Here is a 27,910-nt window from a genome sequence, read left to right as displayed (position 1 = left end):
CAGCAATATTAAAAGAATAAAAGGCTTGCAATATTTCAGTTGATTTGTAATGAATCCAGAATGCATGACATTTTTGTTTTTTTAATTGCATTACAGAAAATAAAGAACTTTATCACAATATTCTAATTTTCTGAGACAGTCCTGTATATACATATATATATATATATATATTATACATAACATATTGGTACGTTGTCTATCTTTACTTTCCATGATTCCATATCTCGCTGCAGGTCTGCTGAGACCCTCAGCACCTTTGAACCCAGACTTTTCTTTTATTAAACCAATGATATTAACACATTTTTAATTGTTGGGGTTTTTAATGTTTAAATGACTATTTTTAATGTTTAAATGAATGTCGTTAGCTGTTTCTAAATTCAATTCAATTCAGTTTATTTGTATAGCCCAATTTCACAAATTACAAATTTGTCTCGGAGTGCTTTACAATCTGTACACATAGACATCCCTGCCCCAAAACCTCACATCGGACCAGGAAAAACTCCCAAATAACCCTTCAGGGGGAAAAAAGGGAAGAAACCTGGAGGAGAGCAACAGAGGAGGATCCCTCTCCTAGGATGGACAGATGCAATAGATGTAATGTGTACAGAAGGACAGATTTAGAGTTAAAATACATTCAATGAATATGACAGAGTGTATGAATAGTTCATAGTAGGCATATTCCACGATGGAGACCTCCACGATCCATCAGGCAGATGGCGGTGGGGAGGAGGAGGGCGGAGTCTCAACAGGACAGTGGCGTAGTCATGAGCAGGAATTCCACGACCCAGACGATCCATCAGGCAGATAGGATCTATGCCGTCTCATAGGGTCCGATGCCCCCATGAGACGAAAAGTCAAAAGGTCTTCCGGTGAGAAAGTAGAGTTAGGAACGTGTGATTGAGAGATGAAAATTCATCCTTAAGGAGTGAAAAAGAGGAGATAGGTACTCAGTGCATCCTAAACGTCCCCGCAGCTATAAGCCTATAGCAGCATATCAAGGGGCTGGACCAGGGCAAACCTGATTCAGCCCTAACTATAAGCTCTGTCAAAGAGGAAGGTCTTAAGTCTACTCTTAAACGAGGTGACTGTGTCTGCCTCCCGGACTGAAATTGGAAGCTGGTTCCATAAAAGAGGAGCTTGATAACTAAAGGCTCTGGCTCCCATTCTACTTTTTAAGACTCTAGGAACTACAAGTAGTCCCACATTTAGTGAGCGTAGCTCTCTAGTGGGGCAATATGGTACGACAAGCTCCTTAAGATATGATGGAGCATCACCAATCAAGGCTTTGTAGGTTAAGAGAAGAATTTTAAAAGTGATTCTTGATTTTACTGGGAGCCAGTGCAGAGCAGCTAGTGCAGGAGTGATGTGATCTCTTTTCTTAGTTTTAGTGAGAACACGAGCTGCAGCATTCTGGATCAACTGGAGGGACCTAAGAGATTTATTAGAGCAGCCTGCTAATAAGGAGTTGCAGTAATCCAGTCTCAAGTAACGAACGTGAACCAATTTTTCTGCATCTTTTGAGACAAGATGTGCCTGATTTTGAAATATTACGTAGATGAAAGAATGCAGTCCTTGAGATTTGCTTTACGTGGGAGTTAAAGGACAAGTCCCGATCAAAGATAACGCCAAGATTCTTTACAGTGGTGTTGGATGCCAGGGCAATGCCGTCTACAGAATCCACATCACCAGATAATTGATCTCTGAGGTGCTCAGGGCCGATTAAAATTACTTCGGTTTTGTCTGAGTTTAACATCAAGAAGTTGCAGGTCATCCATGTTTTATGTCTTTAAGACATGCTTGAATTTTACAGAGTTGGTTGCTCTCCTCTGGTTTTATCGATAAATATAGTTGAGTGTCATCTGCATAACAATGAAAGTTTATGGAGTGTTTCCTGATAATATTGCCCAAAGGAAGCATGTATAAGGTAAATAAAATTGGTCCAAGCACAGAACCTTGTGGAACTCCGTGATTAACGTTGGTGGTTATCGAGGCGCATCGTTTACAAATACAAACTGAGATCGATCTGATAAATAGGATTTAAACCAAATTAGTGCCGTGCCTGAAATGCCAATCGACTGCTCCAGTCTCTGTAACAGGATGTCATGGTCAATGGTGTCGAATGCAGCACTAAGGTCTAACAAGACCAGGACAGAGAGGAGTCCTTTATCTGCTGCCATTAAGAGGTCATTTGTAATTTTCACCAGTGCCGTCTCGGTGCTGTGGTGTTTTCTGAATCCTGATTGAAATTTCTCAAATAAACTATTATGATGTAGAAAGTCGCACAACTGATTTGCGACCACTTTCTCAAGGATCTTGGAGAGGAAGGGGAGGTTAGAGATCGGTCTGTAGTTAGCCAATACCTCTGGATCCAGAGTGGGCTTCTTCAGGAGAGGTTTAATAACAGCCACCTTGAAGGAGTGTGGTACGTGGCCTGTTAGCAGAGACACATTGATAATATCTAATAGAGAGCCGCCAATTAAAGGCAAAACGTCTTTAAGCAGCCTCGTCGGGATGGGGTCCAAGAGACAGGTAGTCGTGTTCAAGTAGAAACCGTTGAAAATAATTGGTCACGGTTGATAGGAGAAAATCCCTCCAAATATACACCAGGGCATACAGCGGTTTCCAAGGCCATTCCACTTGAGGACAGATTGGCACTGGTTATGGGCAAGAGATTATTAATCTTGTCCCTAATAGTTAAAATCTTTTCATTAAAGAAGTTCATAAAGTCATTACCACTAAGGTTTATAGGAATGCTCGGCTCCACAGAGCTGTGACTCTCTGTCAGCCTGGCTACAGTGCTGAAGAGAAACCTGGGTTTGTTTTTATTTTTTTCTATTATTGATGAGTAATAGGCTGCTCTGGCATTACGGAGGGCCTTCTTATATGTTTTGCGGGTCTGAGGGTTATACCAGGGAGCAAACCTCCTAATGTTTTCTTTTGCATTATGGGTTGATGCTTTTATGTGAATCCCTTTGAATTGCCTTGTGGTTGAAATGTGCTCAATACACTTGCCTTGCCTTCTGAAGAGCTCTTAACCCTTGTGTTGCCTTAGGGTCATTTTGACCCGAATCAATATTACACCCTCCCCCCGCTTTAGGATTAATTTGACCCCATTCAATGTTTAATGTTGGTGTTCTTTCGGTAGTCAACAAACAAACATAAAGTGCCTCACACTTAAACTTGGAAAACAATATTAATTCTAATAATTTTCTGGAGGTTTTAATTGCTGGCGTCAAATTGAACCCAAAGGGTAAAATATGTTAGTAAATATAAAGGTAACAGGAGGGTGAAACATTGAATCGGGTCAAAATGACCCAAAAGGCGGGGGGAGGGTGTAATATTGATTCGGGTCAAAATGACCCTAAGGCAACACAAGGGTTAAAAGGTTGAATAACATTTGGATGCATTTTTGAAGGATATCAAAATAATTTCTTCTAAATGGCAGACTTCCTCGATCACTGAGGACAACACAATTTGCTTATTTAACAGTGTATACAATATTCAAGGAATAAACTTGTTTATATTCATATTAAAATGCAAACCATCATTTTCCCTTCAGAAGCGCGAAAAAAGATCACATTTTTTGTGTCACCCAGCACTTCTGCAGCTGTCACCGCCGGCGTCGTTTTTTTTTGCCTTGAGTGTCGGTTCAGAGGAGACAGATGAGTTGGTGCGGAGTGACGGATGAGTGGGTGGAGTAGAGGGGCAGAGGTAAAACACGATGGCGATACAGTCCGGACGGTGAGAGAACCATGTACACCCCCACACGCCCACGCACACATTTGAACTTGGGACGCACGCAGACACACACGTCAAGTCGCACTCGCGCAGACGCACCCACTACACACAGCCTCAGTGTGAAGGCAGATTTAATCATGGTGACACCCATCTCAGAGCGGCGGTCGCAGCATGGCGGCGGCCGTGGTCGTCTCTTGGATGCCCGGCGAGATGAGCAGTCGGAGCACTGACACACATCTCGTCGCCACGTCAATTCCAATCAGCGGCGGCTGTCAGTCAAGGCGCTGCGCCAACGACGGAGTGACACCGCCGCCGCTGCAGAGCTGCCGTCTCAGCCAAATAAATGGCCGGAGCTGACCAACTTTCCCTTGGAGCACTTAAGCGGTCCTGGTGTAAACGATGCAGAGTAAAATCACAGCTCGACTTGTGGGAAGCCTTGTGGGAGAGGCTCATCTGAATTGGATAGCAGGCCTATAAAGCAGAGCGATATCGGTTTGACAACAGGTTTCAAGACCATATTCAAACATAGAAGAGGAGGTAGGAAGGATTTCCATTTCGCATATCAACAAAACATGAACATTAGCCGTGCCGCACTGTGAGGCGTGTTTGGTGCGATGCGTTGAGCTCAACGTTGACGTCAGCATGAAAACAAACTCAAACAGTAGCAATGCTAACATGCTAACATTTAGCAGGTATAACGCTCACCATGTTCACCACTTTAGTTTAGCGTGTTAGCACACGAGCACGACACACACAGGACAGCTGAGGCGGGTGGGGATGTCATTAGAGTTTACAGATATTTGCATTTATTGGAAGTGAGCAAGATGAAAAGTGAGAGAATCACCACATCTAATAATGTAATACAGTTCATCCCACAGTGGCCAAGACATTTCCCTAAAAGCTACTAATGTCAACCGTATGGTGATGCTCGATAAATCGTATAACACCAAAGTCACTAAGATTCATCCTCTGGGGACCATGAGTGTCTGTAGGCCTACGTCATTTCAATTGTCATCAAATCGTTGCTTAGATATTTAAATCGACGACGGACCCAGGAGGTGTTTTTACTTCAATATCAGACAAGACCTCGGGTCAGTGTCCCAGTAGCGAGGAGCCGATAATGACCCCGGCTGAGAGGAGAGGAGATCTCTACAGATCAAGGTGGAGCTGACGTAAGCCCGGACGGACGAGGCACACAGAGCAGCACGAGAGAGACAAAACATGGCACGACATTAAACCCAGATCAAAGGAGCGGCTGTCTCCGCCCCACAGCAGGTGCCTTCTGGGTCCTCCTCGCCATCAACAGGCGGCAGGAGCGCCGCGTTGCCCTCCCTCTCGGCAAAACTCAAAACACCTCAAAGTCACGGCAAAGTCAAATTCAAGAGCCGGCGAGAGAGAAAACAACAATCTTTTCTGAATGTCTTTGTTTATCAAAAGACAAGAAGTTGTCATTTTCTTTGAGCTCGCACTTTCAAACGTTTGATGCAGCGAATGACCTACACCTTGAGGAAAGTGTGTCTGCTGAAAACGTATCCATCACGGCACAGTGGGGGGGCTGAGACTCAGATGAAGGCATGATGTGCCGAGAGGCAGGCCTGCGAAAAGTTGCAACGCGAGTGTGCACCAGGACTAGATTTCAGAGCTCAGAGAACTGTTGCGAGGAGAGAGGAGAAGTGTCGGTAAGGGCTAATTATACCAGATAAAGTGGCCCCATTATCCTGGTGCTGCACCGCCCTAGTGAACAAAGCGACAACAGATGGGGTGTCGTGGTAACTATGCCAATGTGAGCCAAAGCCCTGGAGTGGACGGACCCTGGCAGGCCGCTGGTGGAGCAGCGCTGCCAAGGGGGAGGCGCAGCTGCATCTCTCGCCCTCAGACACATGTTGACGGTGCTTCTCTAGCGCTGCCTACACTAGTCAAGGTGAGACAGCATGACACGAGGGGAGAGAGAGAGAGAGAGAGAGAGAGAGAGAGAGAGGAGAGAGCGCTCCACTATGATGGATAGTGCTCTCCATCCACCTCTCCTCTCTCTCCCCTCTTAGAAGGCTGGTGACTTTCCAGTGAGGCAATTATCATTGCGGAATGCATAATAGCCTAATTAATTACAGGTGTCAGCGCTGCCTTTGTTTCAGCGTGGAGGAACATCATGCCAGAGCCGCATCCCCGCCGACAGGAGCGGCGGCTGATGAACGAGCCTCGAACCGCGGCGAGAAAAGAGCGCGCGTGGCTGACGGAGGAGCGGGACGCCGCGCAGACGACTTGAAGTCTGCCAAACAAGCGTCCGTCGGTAGCTCACCCCGAAGACGGATCGGGAACACATGCAGAAATTAGCTCCTTTATTCGCTTGATAAATCTGACGTTGTCTATCGCGGTGCTCGGAGGGAGAGCTCAGGTCGGGCCTTGCGTTGGTCATTTGGTTTCCGAGCAGCAGAAACCTGGCGCGGCGTCCGTGGCAGCGCCGTCAACAACGCCCCCCTTTACCCCGGCGCTCCTCGCAAACATGGCATATCATTTGTCCTGTCAGATTTGCCGATTTCAGTCATCGCGGCGAGAAAGCCGGAAAGCCAGACACTTGCCGGGGAGAGAAAGAGAGCGAGAGGGAAAGAAAGAAAAGACCGACCGGGACCTGCGGAGGAGAGAAGTGAATGATGGGGTGACTAGGGAGGAGAGACAGCACCGAGATTCCAGTTATTCTCCTCCCCGGCTAAACACAAGCACACCTTGATGCAGAACTTAATAGAACGCCACATTCAGTGTGTGTGTGTGTGCACTGTACAGCGTGTGTGTCTTTCTATGGCGGGGGAGGGGTCGCGGCTCCACGCCCCCAGGCAGTGGGGGGGGGGGGGGGCTCATTGTAGAGTACATTGAGTCTAATAGGAGCAGGCGCTGCAGTTGTATGCAGCTCCCACTGTGAGAAGAGTTTTACATAATTAATGACTGTTGATGTTTCCCAGGTAGTCGCCCGGCAAATTCACTCCAGACTCGGCTGCCACCGTCGTCGGTTCCGCAGAGAATGAGAGACACCAGAACAGACAGCTTACATTACAGGCATAAATAAGGCAATTTTGTACAGTGTCTTCAGACATTACTGTGAGGGGGGGGGGGGGGGCTGTTCAGGGCTGCCACTGATTCGACTTGCTTCAGAGAAACACTCAGAAAGAGCTTTCCGATGTCGGAGAGTCTGCAGAGAGTTTGCGCTTGATGCGAGTGAAACTGCTTCCTTTAGTGTTTTTTTATAATTCTGTATGCGGCTCTTTTTTTTCAAGATACCAGTTGACGGCTCCAGACGGATGATCATTCACGTCGGCATGAATCATTCTAATCTGAATTTCTATCTTAATACGCGTGAGCCTGGTGGTCCGGGGGCTGTCTGTTCCGGACCTGTGACATCGTGCTGAGGCCTCGGGGCCCTGCACACATCGCTGGGAGGCGGTCCACATCCATACCGGAGCATGTTGAATTAAACATTTAAACGCGACACCAAGGAAAGGCTATTTTTTACTGCTCTCGGGCCACTACTCATTATTAATTTGTAATAACCTTTAAGGCTTTTTGATGTCATACATATTTTACAGAGAGATATCACTCCCAGGCAGACTGGAGAGGGCCTGTCGATGACGGATCACCAGAGTGCCTCCGAAATGTGCCTTTGTCTGCTATAATTAGCACCAGGTGAGGGTGACGAGTGATCTTGGGCACTGTGTGCCTCTGCTCACCAACTCGCACACTAACATGTCGGCACCCGAAGTTTAAAACGTGTAGCGGCCAAACAGAGAGAGGAAAGACTGGACTGGACTGGACTGGATTCTCTCCCCCCCCCCCCCCCCCAAAAAGAGTATGGGGTCTTTTCTGGTGGTGACATGCCTTCAAAACCCTTTTAGGTTTTTTAATGAATGCCCAGGGTGAAGAAATTAATTTCTGCTGCTTGAACCAGGTGAGTGGTTGAAGGGGACACATTATCTAGGGATAATGATACGAACATAAATAGCCGATCTGGTATTGTATACCATTCCATAAATAAGAATTCATTACATTTAATCGATGTTTTTATTTGATAAATGTTGTTGTTGCATACCGAAGAGAGCAATGTTCAAGTCAACATAAAAGAATGACCGCAGTCCCTTCTTGCATGGTGAAGAGTACGGCTAATTACTTAAACACTGGTATCGGATCGGCCCTCCCAGGTATCGGGCGTGGAAAAGACCTCCTCTTCTTCTTCTTCATATTCATCTGTTGGCGGGTCGAAGCCCATCGCGCTCCCGCTCTGCTGGGAGGCCCTCCGTGCCCGCTGGACGCCAGCCTAAAGCTCATGTCCGCTGTTGCCAACACGCCACTAAAAGCTGTAAACAAATGAGCTCTGTTGGGCTAATGCACACTGATTGACCTCTGCTGCCAGGCATTTGATGTCATGATTGTAATGACCGGCTTTCCTGCCCGATGACTCGTATACAATGCGACGGGCGCGAGGTGGCATTTTAATTTGAGTGAATGAAGGCTAATCGGATGAGATTCCTGTAACATGAAAAGCTGATGTGGTTTTCAAATGCATATCTGAGCAACTGCGGCTAAAATTATAGCATTAAAACAGTGTTAAAGGGTCAGTTCACCAGTGTTGATACATTTCCTGGCATCATTATTATGTCACATAAGCTGTGAGCAGCTATATCTAAGAGTCACTTTTCCCTCCAAAGAATGATTAATTAAAGTATATTTGAGAGGCTATTAATCCAAATCCAAGTTTATGTATAAAGCAGATTTAAAAAACCAACAACAGATGACCACATGTAAAATAAATCATCAAGAAAGTAAAATTATTTATTATTATTTACTGATGTACTTTATAACGTAGAGCAAAACATTCAAATCTCTGAAGCTCGTGTTAACCTCGAAGTTTCATCCGGACATCGAACCAAAAACAATTTTTTTTTTAAACCTGTGTTGACCTGGAAGTGCAAACATGCAAACAGATTTCAGGTTTCTGGGACTTATTCCTATAATACTTTATAAAGCGGCAACTCTCAAAGGCAGTTAAAAGCCAGATAATAAAAATGTGTTCTAAGATGGGATTTTATAAACAGGCACTTTAGGGGCCCGATTAAGAGTCACAGACAATGTGTTTCACAGTTTGGTGGCTTCAGCTGCAAAAGCTCTGCGCTTCAACCGTGATCTCTAGGGACAACAAGGGGCAACTGGTCAGCTGACACCACTGGTTATCCTGAGCAATGCTGTTTCTGAATTTAAAGAAAATAAATGTCATATTCACTGCTGTGAGCACTACCGGCAAAATGTCTTTCAGACGAAAAATCTCAGAGAATTTTGAAACCCGGGCAAATAAAGCAGAATTAATACCGGCTGGACGCCACTAGAGGTAAGCGAGAACTACACGTGTTTTTTGTCTTTGTATTTATTCTTTTTGTTAGATCATTGTAATCCAGACATGCTAATAACCCCGTCGTAAGCAGCCTCAGAAACAACTCTTCAGCAAGCTTTAAATATAGGCCCTGACTTTAGGGGTTATCTATTGGATGCTGAGCGTTACATAACCCTCCATATGCTCAGTGTAGGACAATTCCGTGCGGGTTATAAATAAAAAACCTGACGCACGGCTGCAGCCACTGTGATTTGGGCAAGTTCTCACATGGGATGTCATCGTTCTGCAGTGCTAGCCCCACCGCTATTTCAGGCTCTGCCTCATTAGAACATCCGCTGTGAGTGAACACACACAAAAAAACAAAAAGACTTTCCAAAAAGACGTTTCATCAGGGAGGAGAGAGCATGAACGCTCATGTTCGCCCTCGAAGCCACCGGTGTGTTCATGGGCCAAAACGCCATGCGTCGCTGAATTAAAAGGGAGATGCATTGTGACACACACACACACACACACACAAACACACACACATGGTGGGAGGCGGGACACGGATTCATGTGTGTAAATGTGACTTTCTTGTATATACAATTGAGTGACTCACCGAACCAGCATCAGTGATAGTTTCACGGTCTTCTTCAGGATTGCAAACCTTGGAGATTTCCGTGGGTCGCCTGTGTGTGTGTGTGTCTGTGTGTGTGTGTGTGTGTGAGTGATTGGGTGTGCGGGTCAGAGCGCGCCTGTGGACGCCCTCTCCCACCACAGCGGCAGGCTAATTTAGTGAGGGAATAGCTGGCCGTCCTTCAGGTGAACGGACAGAGATTGGTCTCAATATGAGATGTAATAAAACGAGCCCATCGCTGGATCTCACCGCTCCTTCAGCTGTCCTTCACATGTCTCGCAACACACACGCCCACACACACACACACACACGCCCACACACACACACACGCCCACACCCACACACACACACACACGGAACCAATCACACACTCAGGCGACCCATGGAAGTCTCCAAGGTTTGCTATTTTGAAGAAGACCGTGAAACTAATATTGCCTTTTCAGTTATTTTAGCCTATACATTCCCTGTATCAATAAACATCACCATTTACAATATCTAAAAAAAGATGCATGTGAATCTAACCTAAACATTGTCAGATTTGATTTGCCTCACACTGTTCTGAAATGTTTTAATCCTGGTTCAACCCTGTAAAGAAGCACTGATCATAACTTGCATAATTAGCTGTATAAATAAAGTATAGAATTACTATTATTATTCAATATTAATGTGCTTCGGTGCACCTGCTTGAATGTATATAATCACTGTACTAATATAAAAAGTCTTAAAACCTACAGATTACCTTTTGATCAGGTTTTCTAGAGACTGGACTTTTGCATCAGTACCAATACAATAGTTTCTAAATACTGATTTCATCTTTACCACTGAGTTGTATTATAAAAGCTTAGTATATGTTATAATGTAAAATCTTAATATGAGATATAGTAAGTACCTATTGCAGTGGAGTAAAAAGCAAAATATTTCCCTCTGACAGGTTGTGCAATATTAAAGTATAAAGTAGGATGAAATAGAAGAAGTACCAGAACCTCACAGCTCCTCACTCCTAACTTGGTGCTGCAGCCTCGTGCGTGGAGCTCCTGGCCTCCATGTGTCCTGTGAGCTGCGGAACAGAGCCTCTCGATCGGGTCTGAGGCTCCCCGGCTCCACACGGCTGACTCCTGCTCCTTTCTGCCAGCTGCGAGCGTCCAGGGCCCGGCGACCAGCAGCTTCCTCCCTTTGGCCGTCTCCTCGGCCCCACTCCAGGCGAGGGGGGGGGGGGGGCCATCCCTCCAGATGAAGAGCTGGAGCTCGAAATCCACCGAGACCCAATTACAGGGGACATGCAAAGTAACTTTGCTTTAATTGAGGACGTGTTTAACGCTCTCCTCCGGCCACGGTGGCCACTTAATGTCCCCGAATGAAACACAGAGCCCTGCGGCGGCACTTTAAAACATATATCTGCTTTTGACAAAGCCAATGAATACTCTGATGTGTGGGCTTATAGATTTAAGGGGGCGCAAGATAAGAATAAAAGAAGCAGCCCGTAAGTGTAAAAACACATTTGATTTGTTGTGGAGAGGCGACACTTTAATGCGGCGTGTGCATCAGAAGGGACGAGCCCCTCCCCGGTAGAGAGTGATTTCACTTGCCGCTGCTTGTTTTAATAGAGCCACATGTTAATTAGTATTGTAGTTAATCCCATATTACAGAGACCCAAACTGTCAGGTCATATTATAAACAATCGGTCCTAATGTGCGTGCATGTGACATTTGGAGCTGCAATCTCTCCTCGCAAAATGTTCCCCAGGTACTAATTGGCCTACTTTACGCCGTCTTTCTTTGAATTGCCACTTTCTTTATCATTTAGCCTTGACAAGCATCATCTCATATACCATAGGTCCACTGAAAGTTGAGAGGAGCTGCGTCTTTATTTCTGTCTTCTTTTTTTGCATGGCGACAGCACAAAAGTGAATAAACAATTTACAGCATCAGGTGATGCTGTGAGATCTCCCTTCACGGGATATTAAATACAATTTGAAAGAGTAATAGGAGTTCAAACACTTCTCCAGCAGCAAAGTAAGTGTAACTTTTCTCCGCTTGCATTATTTAAGATAGACTCCATCATTTTATCAATCTATCGATCTCTCACCAGAAAGATGAAAATGGAACAATAATGAGGCCGATGAGCGCCGGGTAAAGAATATCAATGTGCAAAATTTAATTATCTGTGCTGGAAAAGAGACGGAAAAATGTGTCGGCTGTGTTTCTAAAACAACACAAAAAAAAGTGAGGAAAAAAAAGTGAAAAAGGAGCAGTTCATATTTTTCCCTCTCTGCATATTTTAATTACCAGATCAATCATAACTGCGTACCGCAGTACTGCAGAGAAAAGAAAATTGCCGGTCTAAATGAAAAACAATAGATTTGCTTTAAAGTCTTCGCTCTTTTGAAGTCTAAATTAAAATCGCAGGTGCCTTAACAAGGAACCTTCTTCAGAAAGTTATGATATTTAATTAGCGTGTTTAGATTTCGCTGAAATTAAACTTCACAGCCGAAGCATCATGTGAAATGAAGACTGGTATTGCTTGACCAGGTGGGGGGAGGAGGGGGGTGGACACCTCAGATGAACAGGGCGAATTAAATCACCCGAGCACACATGAGGGCCGTGCATCCTCTGACAGAAGCTCGTGTTCTCTTGGACGCGGTGCTGCCACCGGCCTGATCCAAGGCCCGGGCCTCGCTGCTCGATGGAGCGGAGACGCGCCGTTGCTCTCTGACGCCGTCTGTGCGCCGCTCAGGATTCTCCGCCCTGGGATCAGCCTTTCCCTGGTTGTGTACGAGCGCTGATGTTTATTTCTCCTGGCATGTCCTTGCCGGCGCCGAGCCACCGATTTCACACATTTTTATTGGCTAATTTGACTGTTCTCTTGCCAGCAGCCGAGAGCGAGCCAGGAGCCGGAGAATCCCAGAGACGGGGGAGCTACTGCTACTGTTGCTGCTCTCTGACTTTGGATGCCTGCAGGGAGAATAGGGGGCGGGGGGGGAGGCCCTCTCCTGTCTCATAACAAGTAGTTGACCATGTTAGACTGAGGCCGGCTATCTCAGAAACAGCCCCTCGGATTAGTTACTGTCTGCTGCTGGTGAGTGTCTGTTTGGTGAAGGGGTCAGCAGGGGAGTGTGATTGCCTGTCTCTTAAGGTGACACGGGTTTAGAGGAGCGGATGTACACCCAGCCAGACGCCCAATAGGAGCGCAGCGCAGTCGGCGCCGTGCGTCCGTCCTCAAACACGGCTAACATTTGCACAGCGGCGGCAGTCAGGCGTGACGTCTCCGGGCTCTGAGGTTTGTGCTGTCAGGACGGTAGAAATTAAACCTGGCACTGCAGAGCAGAATGTGCTGAAACTCATCAATTCCACATGGCTAGAGAGCCAAGTGCCTATTTATAACGCCTCTCTCTCTCTCTCTCTCTCTCTCTCTCTCTCTCTCTCTCTCTCTCTCTCTCTCTCTCTCTCTCTCTCTCTCTCTCTCTCTCTCTCTCTCTCTCTCTCTCTCTCTCTCTCTCTCTCTCTCTCTCTCTCTCTCTCTCTCTCTCTCTCTCTCTCTCTCTCTCTCTCTCTCTCTTCTTTACCTGGTGTGCATCCCTGGCTCTAAACACGCATCCATAATGATGAATACACCCAACTGGGACGCTCCGACAGGGCATCAGTCAGGACAGGAAAACAAACACGGCAACACACGCACGCACACACACACACACGCGCACACACACACACACACACATGCCATCAGATCAGCAGAGGAGGGATAAGACTGACACTGGGAAGGCTGATGGAAAGGTTGAGGCGTCTCAGCATAAAAACACCCGGCAGAATCACAACAATCAGTCACCACACAGGAAACAAACAAGGGCAGTCAGATGTATTAAACTTCTCCAAAGGCTCCAATCTGGAGTTGAAATATGGCGCAGCACTGCCGAAAACTGCTACCCAAATTCTGTTTAGTTTTTTTCATGTTGCCAGTGACTGAATTGATGTTACTTTCTGAGCTTCTGAGAGACAGACTGATGGTGTTTTGCAGGGTATTGTTTAAATATGCTCCGCGGTATTGTGTTGCTTGCGTTTCAGTCTTAGATAGCATCTACGTTTTCAGCTTTAAAGCAAGATTACTGCATGTCACTTTACAAAAAAAAGTACAACACATTTTTCCTCTGACATAATAAAAAGTCAAATTCATGAGAGAAAATATATGTATGGAAATCTATGAGAAAATGACCCTACTTTTCATTTGATTTATACCTCAGTAAACCTTGTAAACATGAGTTCATGGTCTCACTTGTTTCAAGGCCTCTTCATTACAGCATGATGTGGATTCAGTAAACTATTGTCCCATTTTGAGTGAAATAGGACCACATGGTATGCTTTAGGGGACGTGGCTACATAGTGGTTGACAGTTCACGACCACAGTCTTGTGGCGTTTGGGTGTAGTCTGTGTTTTTGTCTTTTTAAATGTTTAACTATGTGTTTTCAGTTCATGAAAGTCATTCCTCATCACTCAAATTTAGTCCGGTTTCTCTCTTTCTTCTGCTTTTCTTTGTACATTCAGAGTCAGACAGCTCAGAGATAATTGGCAATAACTGCAAAGGCATCTTTGTCTCAATGCGTACTGCCTAGAGCAACTCTGTTCGTATGCAATTAATTTATAGGCAATCTCACCACCTTTAAGATTCACGTTGTGTTCAGTCTGCACTGTGTTTTTTGCATTCATTATTATTCTGTAATTGTCATTTTCTAACCACGGTGGCCACTGTTCAGCAACGCATTGCATTGGCTCACTTCAAAAGTGTAGAACCAACTAGGTCAATGCACAGTTATTACAACAAGTAACTCACTGAAAATAACAAAAGGAGCTTATTGTAAATGATTTTCTGAAATGGATCTGTGACATTAAATGAGTCGGCCTCCCAAAGAGCACCACTGCCTTTCAAATAAGACGGGAGGAAAAACATCGACTGGTCCATGTGTTCATTTGACATGAGATGAGAAGAAGTATCAGAGATAAGATGCACAGTATAATACATGATCCAATATCAATATCTACATAGAAGCTTGTTTGTCTTTGACTCATCATAATCAATTAAAGCAAACTTTAAAGTAATAACGAGTGAACAGAAGTCTAATGTAGCTCAGCGAAAGTTCAGACAGGAAGATATTCTTTACACGCTGGTTCATTCACAAGCAGTCTCTTAGTCTAGCAGCCATGACTCCATCAGCTGATTGGGGGCGGGCACGATAAATGAACCAACCAATTAGAGGCAGCGATGTTCTGTAAGCCAATCACAGCGTCGTTGTCAAAACTTTAAAATGTGTTCTCCTCTGCTGCTGACAGTTGTCGTTTCAGCTCAAGAGGTTGCGAGTTGCGACCCTCCTTCACCCCAGGCACCCCCCCCCCCCCCCCAGGCTCCTCCAATCGGCGTCACGGCAACTCTTCTTCTACACCACCACCAGTGGCTGGACTCCATGGGGGGGATGCTGCCTGTGCTGATATCAGCATCTCTACCCCAATAGCTTATCCTCATTCAGGATGGAGTCCAATCGCCAAAAAGACTTTGCACGATTTCAATATGCTATTGAAAATAAATTATTGTTAAGCTCTTAAAATACCCGTCTCTCCTGGTTGAATTGAGCTTGGGTCAGAGCAGCTTTTCAGGCGAGGACATTCACCCTCTGGAGATGCAGAGAATGTAAAAGACTCAAGGAAGGTACCATCTAATGTCCAATTACACCTCCCTCCTGTCCCACATCCCTTCCCCTGTGCTCTGTCTCCATCTACTCTCCCTACCTTCTTGCCTCCCACCCTCCTTCCCTCTCCTTAGTATGAAAAGGACACAAGTGATAAACCAGGAGCAGGGAGCCGGTGGTTTACATGGCCCTGGAGCCCATTATGTTCCCCACAATAGGTTGGAGGCCTGGACGTGCTGTGAATCGGTAATGGCCTGAAGATCCTGGGCCTAGCCTGCTGCTCAATGAGCCTGAGACAGCCGAGCAGGAGACAGGCATTAGAGATACCTCGTCAGCCCAGAATGGAGCAGTCTGGCCATCGCCGGGGGGGGGGCAGGATGGAAGAGAGTGGGATTGAGTGAGAGGAGCAGCAGAATGTTGTAAATGCCCCTTACATAAGGTAGGGCATGAATAATAACGCACAGGGAATATTCAGAGGTAACTGTGAGGCAGGGATCTCACTTCATTAGCAGGAATATGGGCCCATAATGTACAATATACAGGGGAATCAACACGAGCCTGTGTTTAAAACGGTGTGTAGTGCAGCAGCAGCTTTTATGTCACACCGTATGACTCTGCCGCTCACTTGTTCCGACCCCATCTTCCCAAGTTAGCCATCCACTCAAGCAATCTGTACCTAATAACCGCGAGGTTTAGCCTGTGATGAAGATCTGTCTTCATTGAGCTGGAAAAGCTGTGGCGTCGCTGAGCTTTTTTCCTAACGGCGCAGTCCCTCATCTATGAAAGTGCCATAGAGCCCCTCAGACAATTAGGCAGGGAAAAGCTTTATGACCGTTAGACTCACTCAGTGAGCGGCACTCTCACCGCCAGCGCCGCCAGGAGCGCTGGCTCGTGCAGAAAGGTAATTACGGAGCCTCTCATAATGACACGGAGGAAGCTTGCGTCATAACACCCACAGCCTTTTATCATAGCGCTGTAATTAATTATCATCTTTTACTCTTTGATTCATTCCACTATTCATAACATATTCATACATTCAAGAGAAATTATCATTTCCTTCAGGAATTAATCAAAAAAGGAGGAAGAACTGGTCGTCTCTCGATGGATGATCAAAGGCGGCGTCTGCCTGCCTACCTCGCTGCGTGGCGGGCGAGCTCAGGGCGAGACTCTGAAACACGCCGCGCGACTCGGGTCACATCATCCGCCAGATGCTTCACGCGACTGGGTTCAGGTTGGAGACTCAGCCGCAGATGGATGTGACACTCCCAACAACCAGTGCGACCGTTCCTCCCTTTCCAGTGTCATGTTTTGACAATGTCGCTGATAGAAAACATTCTGTGACACAAAGCTCACAAAATGTCCTTCTCTTCCTAGCATGTGCATTAGTGAGTCATTTGGATGAGAGAAGCAGCAGCCATTTTTAGATTTCTTTACTCCGTTTTTTATGGAGTTCAAAAGCTGCTGTATAGTCAGAATACCTCCCGTGTGCACTCGTGGAAAGACGAGAGCAAAAAAAAAGCGACAACAAAAACAACACACACAAAAACACTGTCTTCCCCCACATCATCACTTCCCAACCTCAGGGGAAGAAATGGCACAGTTGGACATAAACAGGTGTCCACCCCCCCCCCCCCCCCCCCGTGCGCAGCACTTTAATAGCCGTTTGATGTTTTTGATGTCTAGTCAGCTCGATCATACCTTGCTACTTGATAATGAGGACCAATAATGATTCCTGAGCTCGAGGGGTTAATGGCATGTAACCGGCAGAGCTGCTAATTACACGTTACAAACTATTTATCAGAATCTCCATCTGCGCAAGCACCACAACTCTCATTGTGCACGCTAAATTACTCCACGGATTATCATTGAAAAGCAAGTTTCAGTAATTAGGGACCCGCACTGCTGTTTTCGCACCAAACGATATCGAGAGGAGAGGAGGAGGAAAATAGAAAGACTGGTTAATGTGGGTCCCGATATTCACATCGGTACAGGTTGGGTGTGAGGAGGAATCTGCCTCTCCTGAAGAACAACAAGAAAAAGACGACAAATATACGAGAAATCTGCTCTTGTTCTTTTTCTCTCCGCCTCACAAAGGTTAAATCCTGCGGGGAGTTTACACTCTGAAGTGAGATGGAGGTGTAAATTGTATTGAGGAGCTCCGATTGGCCTCCTGTACGTTCAGATGGCAGCGAGTGTGAGCGGCGGGGTCCGACGGGGCCCCCGTCTCTCCGGCGGTCGCTTATTTGAGAGATCGCCGTCATGTCCCTCGGTGTGCCCGAGACCACGGAGACGTGCACCGTCTCCTCTTCTTCTGCTCCTCCGTAAATTTGTATTAAAATTACCTTCATTATAAGACAGTGTTCATTATGAAACCAAAAACGCTGGTCTCCCAGGGCCCTGTGGATTAATAAGGACAGCGGTGTATTTTAAGCCGTAAACTCAGCTCCTCACTGTCCTTAATCTCCTTCCTACTTCACAAGGCCAAATTAACACCTCTCCTCAGCTCTGACGGGACCTCATTAGCAAACTTCCAGGGAGAGAAAGAGGAGAGCAGAGCGAAAAAAGAGGAGAAGAAGGAGGGAAGCGACCAATGACAGCCACCAGCTCGGGGATTAACCCTTTCTCCTCCTCCCGCTCCTCGGAAAAATGAAAACTAGGTCGGCAGCGTGTTTCTAATCAGTCGCCTGGTTAGCGATAATTAGAAGGCGAGATTGGACGGGAGAAGAGAGAGGAAAAAAGTGGGTGGGCAACATTGAAATGAAAAGGAAAAGAAAGAGAACCTGTCATGTCGCAAACACTTCAAAGGAGCCGACTTCTCCTTTAGAAGTGGCAGGATGAGGGTCCAAATACCACGAGGCACTCCTCTGGGCCTCCACAGTGGGAGGAGGGGAGGAGGAGGAGGAGGGACGGGGGGTTGTGGAAGTAAGGACCCATTTCTTCCTCACATGTATGCACCCTTACACACACATACACACACACACTATATCGTTCACCACCTGTACAGTGCAGCTGCAGGGGAGCTTTATTCTCTCCCAAACCACACAGCCAAACAAGCACCTCCTACTCCACCTTCTCCTCACATCCCCCCCGCAGCAGCAGGTCCAGGTCCCACAGCTGACACTCAGGTCGCGCAGACTACCGCTGGGTAAAGTTCACCAGCCTCCGCAAGCTGTTTGACATTACCAATAAGGTCAAAGTGTATCAGAAAACACCCGAGGATTATATTATTACGGCGTGCCGAGTTGCTCGCTCGCACCTCCGGATCAAAAAGAGACAGCCGTGGTCCTTTTTTCTTCTTCGTACTTATCAATGTGCACCACGCACAAGCTCGTGAAAGTTACACAAGAGAGACCGAGAGGGACCCAGAGAGGCGCGCGGGTAACAAGCAAAGAAAAAGGGAAACCAGCGCTCATTATCAGCCATCTATTTTATCGACTATGAAACATCTCGAGACTCCCAGTTGTCAGACATCAATGATGCTTCCATTAATCCTGTGGGTTCCTGTTTGCACAATTAAGACATGGAAGGGTGCTTCTGATATTTGTGCGACTTTACAGTGAGAGTAATTGAATTAGCACACAAATCAACCACAGTAGCGGCGCGGGGTGGAGTATTGAAGAATGTGATAGCTCCTGCCAGGGAACACGGTTGCTCGGGCTCAGTCAATTATAAAGCATTAAAAAGAATCTGCCAATAATCACTTCCAAGAGAACTGAACAATCCATGCTGAGTGTACTGACGATAGGGCTTTCAGGTCAGTGCTGAGCGGGAGTTTAGAGGGGAGGGCGAGACTGAAAACATATTTGTGGTATCATTTCCATAAGCCTCTGCGTTGCCGACCATAACGCGGCTCACAAATGTGATTTATGACCTTGGTTTAATGGCATGGAGGAGAGTCTTGGGTGGGTATCAGATGACTTTTTCAATATGGCGACGTCAGAGGGGGCACGGTGGATGCACCATCACAACAGGAAATGAGGGCTTGTCTCAGCCGAGAAAATATGAGAAGCCAGATATCTGATCATCTAATGGCAGATAGATGCTACTTCTCTTTGACAGAAAAGGCATCAGTCAATAAGCACCAGATGAGCAGCAACACGGAAAGCATGCCATGGATTCCTCGCCCTGATCGAATCATCCATTCCAGAGGCGCGCTGATCTGCAACCGGTCAGTGTGCATATAATATCCAGCAGGGGTATCTCTCGTGTGAGCACTTTACAATGTGAAGCCGACGGAAAGCCGAGGAAATCATCAATTAAAACTGCCACGTGGCGGTTTCTAGACACTGTGTGCTCTATTCTGCAGAATCTGTAAATGTTTCATCTCTGTGTGAAATGTCACGAGACTCACCTGGGCCTGGAAACTCTTGAGAACAGGTGCCACCATCTCCCGGACCTCCTATGCACAAATCAAAAAAAGCAAACTCGGTCTCAGCATTTTCCATATTGCAGATGCTCCAGATTGGCCCCGGTGAGCTCCATATGAAAAGAGGACTGGGAAGCTGTAATGTTAATGGATTCCCTCCATTGCTGCTTTTACACTGCGCGTGTGTGTGTGTGTGTGTGTGTGTGTGCGAGTGAGGTATGTTGCTATGGGCTGTGGGTATTAGTGGTTAAACTTAAAGGGTTTGAGTGGGCATGTTTGAAAAGTGGGGCTTTCCAGGAGCTTGCGCTAGAGCTCAGAGATCCAGACTTGTGCGAGCTCCCCCAGCCTCAGGTAAGGGGATTGTGCTGCCAGTGGTGACAGCCTGATCCCTCTTAAACGCCTGTATTATACCGACAAGATTACAGCACCACACTACAGACTCGGGCCGAGATAGACGGGCAGCGTAGCCACAGCAAAATAGCCAGCGGGCTCATTTATAAAATATAGAAATATTCCCTTTGGCTTCAGCTTGGATGTCAATGGATCGTCATTTCAAAGAAGATGATTTTAAAAAAAAGGACAAAAGTCACATTTGTATCATGTATAGATTTAGCTTTTTGTGTATTCAGTACAATCAGTACCTTATTTGCCATTTTGCCGAACAAAAGTTAAGTGGACAGAAATCAATATAATGCTAAAAAATTAACATAAATTTCAATTTTCTTTGAGGTACATCAACTAATTTTTAATGACCAATACAATTAGGCAAACGCTAGTGTCGTAATATTGTGTTATTAAAAATAATTAGCAATTGATCACACATATGTGTACTTGGGTGACAGAGGCATAATGTTCCTACTGAAATAACTTCAGTAGTTAAATTGTATAAAATAAAACATATTTGCTCAAACTGTCCCTAGATCCTGACAGTCGTGCACTAGACCAATCAGAGATGTCTCTGATCTCATCAAATTAGGCAGCGCCGATCACATATGAATCAAGCTTCTGTTACTGCATAGATTTCTCACGATGTATGTTTTTGGAAACATACAGTAGTTTACTGTTTTATTGTAAAAATGTAAAAGTATGTGACTGCCGCCATGTTGAAAACAGTCAAGACAAAAAACACCCGGCCGGAGCGTTTCACACATCAACAGTACACTGGAATATGTTTCTGAAAGCATTTGAGGTGGGAAATACTCGACGCTAGAACAGAACTTTGATTCATATTTGATCAGCGCTGCCTAGTTTTACAGTTTGATCAGAGTTCACGAGTCTCACGAGCCGTGATTGACAGCCACAGCGTGAGACGTGTGATTTGTTGTTCTTCTTTCAGGCGCGGTGACATGTTGCAAATGCCTACGGTGAGGCAGAGGAGCGAGAGCTTTTTCACAGATTATCCGCCTCATGCAGGATGAAGTGACAGTTTCAGTAAATATGACAAAAAGTTATTTTCTGTAGAAGTTACTAACTGAACCTTTACGTTCAGTGTAAGCGTCGGTGCTCAGGGAGGTGGAGTACAGAAGGATAATCATCTCAGACATTTGCATGTCCAGCTGTTCTTATTAGTTCAATGTGTTTGTAATATTTAAACATGTGCATTGCTGATCATATTCAGGGGGGTGGTGGCGAATGTAAGAGTGCAGTATTCACGCTGAAAGAGTTAACGGTTGCTGTCATTGTCCTGTTCATGCCGCTCACAAAGACACCACTTTCCAAGGTTCTGTGCTCATATAAAGTTCAGCTGAAGAAAATATTCAGAGTTAGGAAAAGTTTCTTTGCTAAGCTGCAGCAGCAGAGGAAAATAACACATCTTGTACGAAAGAGAGTGTAATTCTGGAAGACCTACACTTAATTTGGCCAACGCAGACAGATGAAGCCTCAAATTAGCTTGAGCTGAACTTTAGAATGCATGTTTGCAGAGAGCGATGATGTGCCTCATCTTTCATTGGAATGAAAAATGTCTTACAGCTAACGAGAACTCTTTCAACATATATGGGCTTGTGAGCAATATTTTAAGACTTAGAAATATCAACCTATCCTTTACAATGTTTCTAAAAATGCATACAAATTAAATATATATATAATATATATTTCTTTTAAACATATAAAATAATATATATATATATATATTTCTTTTACATATATAAAATATTATATATATAATATATACTTTTTTAAATATATAAAATATTATATATGTATAACATTTTAAAAGGAAATATTATATATAATTATTATAATAATAATAATATAATATTATGTTTTAGAGCTAATATTATATATATATAATACAAATATTATACAAATATATATATATATATATATATTTTTTAAAGCAGCACAAACAGTGGGTTTGTGATCGTCATGTTGGAGGGCTGGTGCTTGTTAGCTTAATAACATTCATCTGATTGTGTTTAGACTGTTACATCACAGATATTAGGAGAAAGTCAATATCAGCTGCCAGTTCGGACGCAAAGATAATAACTTTTTCATAAACTGCCGCCTTAGATTTGGAGTTGAAAGTAAGCGGCAAAGTTGTGGCTACCTTTTGTAAACGAGCCCCCTGACCCCTCAGCAAACCCAGCCAGAGGCCATCGTTGCTGCAAGGCCGCAGCATTTAAATATTAACTACTGGAAGAGGAAGAGTGGGCTGACCCTGCTTTCTCAAGGGCCGTGCGTCATTAATATATACTCATTCAGATTTTACAAAAGAAAGAAATAACGTCCCTGTACAAAAGGTGTATGCGGGGGCTCGAGTCGCGGCAGTGACACAGACAGCTGCTGCAGACGTGAAGATGAGGAAAAAGACACATAGAGTTGAGAGAATGTGGGTGGGGTGGGGGAGGTGGGGGGGGGGGGTCTAGACTCACCTCGGGGACATTTCTCTTGAACTCCCGGCTCAGCTCTACCAGGTGCTTGTGGGAATGTTCGCTCTCCTCTTGTCGACCAGCCAGCTCAGACGCTACAGAGTTGAGCTCCCTCTACAAGAACACACAAAAGAGAGAGGGACGGTGAGAGGAGGCGAGCGGGGAGAGACGGCACTTTAGGGAGGCTGCCAACGCTCATCCAGGAAAGCTTAGAGTGTACATAAATAAAAATACACTGCTGAATATTAACAATGTAATCCTTCATGATCTCACAGCAGTAATACTTACAGCTAGCCCTGGCCCATAAATAATTAAGCCAAAATAAATCCAATGCCTACAGTAGCAGAAGGCCTTTTAGATAATCAGTATTTGAAATAATCAATACGCTTGCAACAGCTATGGAGCGCCAGCGAGGGAGGGGAGGGGAGGGGAGGGGAGGGAGGGAGGGAGACAGCGGAGGGCCGGTGGGGAGTCACGTGTCCCAATAACCTGACATACACTCTCGCAAACAAATAGAGCTTCCTCCTAAAATGAGGGGCTGTTTTTTAAGCCCGGCCGAGACCCGATTCAAACACACAAACGCCTCGTTGTAATTACCTCGGGGTCAGATCTATTTTCACCCGCTCTTCAATCTGTCTCCCATCACCTGCGCCAATCTTTACATCGATCCGGCACAGATTTTCAATACGTGACAGCGAGCCTCCATAGCTTTAACCAAATTACCCTTCTGCTGCAACAACAGCCCTGATGGCTATTCCATTAATGTCCATGCACATCTTCTTCCTCTTTGCACGTCTCTGTTGCACGAAATGAGAGCTCCACCCCGGCAACATGTCTGATCCACTATTCAAAGCCGTCTGTGTAGCCAAGCATTTCATCAGAACCTTGAATTCATGCTGGACTCAGCTGCACCACATGCCATCCACAAATCCAATATTATCGATCAGTCATCCAATTCCCGGCTCTTTCAGCAAACAGGGGGGGGGGGGGGGAGAGAGAGAGAGAAAGAAAACAGATTCAAACTCTGCTCTCCTGAACCGAGCAGCGGACAACTGTACATTCACCTCCTCTTCTTCGTTTTGACTGCAATACTCGGTAATTGATGAGGATCTTCTCTCGCAACCGCTGGGTTAGAGTGTAAAAAAAAAAAAGTGGAGTGGGGGGATTCAATTACCACTGCGAATTTATATATGACGCCGGGAAATTAAATTGACTGTGTTTTAATTAATCTGCCGTCTTACTTAAAGGCAATTTAATAAATCATCACGCGAGGAAGAAGAAGAAGAAAAAGAAGAGGGGAAATGGAAGGGTGCGGCGGCCACGTGGGATGGCGGCAGCCTGTCGGTCAGAGAAGCGGGTCGTTAATTGGAGGGCGGCTGGTTCAAGTCCCTGGATTGACGAGTCAGAAAGTGGTTGAAGTATAAAACTACAACTTGTGTCTGTGAGGCAGTAACAGTTCCTTGAGCTGCTGTGGACAATTCAATGTCCGTGTTATACTATTCTACTGACAACAATGGATTGACACTGTTTAATAAATTAAAAAACATTACCTCACATCAATAAATAGTGCATTTGATGGGGACTATTTTCTACCACGAATCGATACACAGTATATAGTAAGGAGGCGAGAGTGAGGAGTATTTACGGCACAAAGACATGCAATTGGTTCAAAATAAACGGTTGTGTCTGTCTTCATCTTCATGATGGTACATGCAACCTGGCAGAGTTTGACATTTTGGGACAGTTTGATGAGAAGATTGATACCGCTCTTGTGCACTAAATATAAATATACCACCAACAGGCGATTAGCTTAGCTTAGCATAAAAACTAAAGACAGTTAAAAAAACCCTTGCTGCCAAAACACCTCATTTTAAGAATTTAATTTGAACAACAATTAAAGAGTGAAAAAAAAACAAGTTGTTATTTTACAGAGTGAAATTGCTTGAACTATTTCTCAGCCGAGTGCGGTGACAACAACAAGTCTCCTGAAGTGAGAAGTAAGCCGTATGAGGCTCTGGCCACTCAGGTAATAGTTGTTATTAGGATCGATCTATTGTTGGCTTTGGTCTTTCAATGGGATTTGTCCAGTAATCACAGGGTCGGAAGTTCGATCCCCAGCTCCAACTGTAAACAGTCAAAGTGACCTTAATACAGTGGGAACCCTAAATGTACCGTTGCTCGTGTTTCTCTGGTGGGGGTCGTCTCCCCGAGCGGAAGAGACGGCATGTCTCTTGTCATATTTCCTATTTGTAACAAAGACTCAACATGTTCCATCCTCTGGTCACCACCACTGCTGCTGGTTCTACACCATGGAAATAAAATGGCAGTAGAAAGGACATTCCCATTAAAATCCACAAAGCAAGATGGTCAGAGGGGCGGCCATTGTCATGAGTAGGGTCGGGTGCCAATATGGCACCGGTAGGCGAACAAATAAAAAATGTGCCATTTACGCACTAGCTACGAGCTACAAGCCATGAGAACGGCTTTTACAGGGAATTTGGCCGAAGAGGTTTTTAATGTCGTCATTGTCAATCGTCGTTTTGTGCTTTTTTAAATAATAAAAAGTATCGGTACTGGCACCGTTTAGGCACCGGTATCGTTTTAAATGTAGCCCACCGGTTTAGCACCGGTATGGAAAGAAAAAAAACGCTACCCATCCCTAATCATGAGTACCGCTGCCGCCATTACAAAGGCAAAGCCCCGACTTCTGTGTCGCCGGCTCACTGAGGTGATATTTTGCGATGTGCACGGCAGGCCAAGGCGGATTCTAGTGAATACGACACACCGCATGGTGCCGTGTGTGTTCACCATACAAACAATCATCATCATCTTCTGTTTCATAAGTCAAAAGATTACGGCAAAAAGTTCCATGTCTGTTCTACTCTCGATCTTTTTCTACGTTCAATTTACAAAAGTAGTTAGCTCTTAGTTCAGAGGGGCGTAGAGGAGAATTTAATTTAATCATCAGTGTGCGCAGATTACTTTAAAGCAGATTCAACTTCAGTAGTCGGTGTCAAACAGTGGAATTCTCTAGACGATGATTTAAAAGATGTATAAATATATTCTTCAGTTCCAGAGAAATGGAAAGGCAAAATAATATGCCCTTCTTCTCCCTGCTCTTTTCCGTCATGGATTGTGGAAATATAAATTTTTTAAATGTTATTTTATAGTGCAGAACAAATACAAATTAAATGTTCTACACTTAAAAGTATGTTTGGGGGTGTTTGGTAAGTGGGGGAATGTGTCATTCCTGGAAAAACAAACTGTGACAGAAACAAGGCCGTGGCCGTGGAGCACAAGGCGACAGGACTTTCTAAATTCCCGTTAGTCCTTACAGTCCATCTGGGATGAGCCTTCCTGGAGATTAGAGAGCTTTCAGACGCCGGCCAACCTCCACGAGATTCAAATGGCCCCAGACCGGCTAATCTTGCCAAGAGAAAACTCCTCTAGAAGTGACTTTGAGTGGATTTTATAAGTACTTAAGATACAGCAGTGTGGTGATTCGTCGTCGCTGTGGAGCTGGGTTCACTTTTTATTGCCGCTCAGCTGATGAGAACGGCGAACGCTCATCCCGTATGCAAGTCAAACAGTGGTACCATAATGGCATGGTTATTTTGAAAGCACCCCCACAGTTTGGAGACCATTACGAGGGCGGGGTGCCTGGGCAACAGCCCATCAAATGAAACCCACTGGAAGGAAGTGAAGCAGAACAGACTGTTTGCTACTTTGGTTGTCTCGCTCCGATTGATGACGGGAGGAACTCCACAATGTAGTGTTTTGCAACGCCGCCTCGGGAGACAAAAGATACCAAACAAGATTTGTTTTCCCTCTGCGTCCTAATCAGACGTGATCCATTTCAACCTACAATCCCTGATAACATGCACTTATCTCCCGCCATTATGCTGAGCTTCAGCCTTCGTGGAAACACGTAGATGCCTCCGATGTCGTGAACACTTTAAAAAGGGGGAAACGGCGAGTTCGACTGAAGGAGTTGCTCCGTAATCTTGTGACAGGTTTTTTTAAAAGGACGTTTGGGACCAAATATTCAGCATATGGCAGTCTGGTCAATACCGAGCTCCTGTCATTAAGCTTCTGCCAGTCACACATCCAGCGATAATTGATGAGTTTCCCCCGGGGAGGGCGGAGCTGTCATTTGGACTGGAGGGACAAGGAGGAGGGATTCGGAGCCTGGACCCAGTCCTGGCGTTTTCAAAGCCAATCTGCGAGGGGAAAGCAATTGGTGACTTCTGACTTAAAAGCAAAGACCAAGAAACAAGAAGCTTATTGGCTTTAACAGGATATACCTGCAGTGTGTAAATGGACTTGAAGCCCAATGAACTGCTGAACAACAGAGGGGGGGAAGCAGCGACGCCATGTCTCACACGGCCTGTGGCTTACAAATGTGGGCTCTGCCCCTCGGACGCCGACCAACGATAGATGCTATCGGCATCTGGAGCGGCGCCCTCACAGGATCCGACAGGCGACCCGTTCGTACTGCGTGAAGCCGCCTCAGGTTTATGCAAGTGTGTTGCAGCAGAGACTGCAGGGAGTGGTCCCTTCAGACTCGACCGGGTGAGAGATAAACCAGGCAAGAAAAACGGAGGCCAGCGGTGCAAAGACAAAGCACTGAGGATCGTAACATAAGCTGCTTGTCGAGTGTGTTCTGCTTCATTTAAAAAGATGGGAATGAAGTTTCGACTATTGTCGGCAACAGCAGCAAACGGGGAGTAAAAAAGTAGAATAACCTAAATCCAGCAAAGACAATAGCTCTCGACAAAAATGGGAGCAGAGAAAGATGTGCGGTAGCAATCTGTCCGAGAGCGAATGCTGGAGGTAAAACGCGGGACTCACTAATGTATTATGTTGGAGTAGATTTGACATTGATTCATTAAACCTCGCTTGTCTTGATTACATCTGTAGTGGTAAGCTATTTTCTTGCCTTTCACAAAGACAGCACATGGGTGGAAAATGTTGACAACTGTGAAAAAAAAGCTACCAAGGTGCCGCAATGAGGTAGACTGAGTCAAAATCACTATTGTGTGCACTGGGCTTGGGCAGCACAAATTAAAGAGGAAAGAAATAGGGAGGAGGGGGGGGGGGGAAATGCAGATGGGGTATTCTTTTTCTTTTTGTATCCCATCTAATTGCAATCATAGGCAGATGTCTGAAAGTGTGACAGCATCAGCAGAATAGCTGCTGAGAGCACAGAATCTTTGTCTAAAAATAATCAGACATTCTGTGTGCTGCTGTTTGTTATAATGGTAATCGATGCTGGAG

The 27,910-nt window shown here is 45.4% G+C and overlaps 1 protein-coding gene across 1 annotated transcript in view; it reads right to left on the bottom strand.

Moving 5' to 3' along the window:
- The window catches only part of cux2b (cut-like homeobox 2b), a 97,513-nt gene that overhangs the window by 38,236 nt on the left and 31,367 nt on the right, over positions 1-27,910 (bottom strand). Inside the window, exons 2-3 of the mRNA XM_056417994.1 lie at positions 22,637-22,747; positions 19,749-19,796 (exon numbers count right to left, since the gene is read on the bottom strand). Coding sequence (XP_056273969.1) covers positions 19,749-19,796; positions 22,637-22,747 — 159 coding nt within the window. The remainder of the gene's footprint in view (positions 1-19,748; positions 19,797-22,636; positions 22,748-27,910) is intronic.

Source organism: Pseudoliparis swirei, chromosome 7, assembly GCF_029220125.1.
Source record: "Pseudoliparis swirei isolate HS2019 ecotype Mariana Trench chromosome 7, NWPU_hadal_v1, whole genome shotgun sequence".
In the NCBI taxonomy this organism is placed as follows: domain Eukaryota; kingdom Metazoa; phylum Chordata; class Actinopteri; order Perciformes; family Liparidae; genus Pseudoliparis; species Pseudoliparis swirei.
Note: the sequence above shows the minus strand (reverse complement) of the source record. Positions and strands in the feature narration are given on the sequence as shown.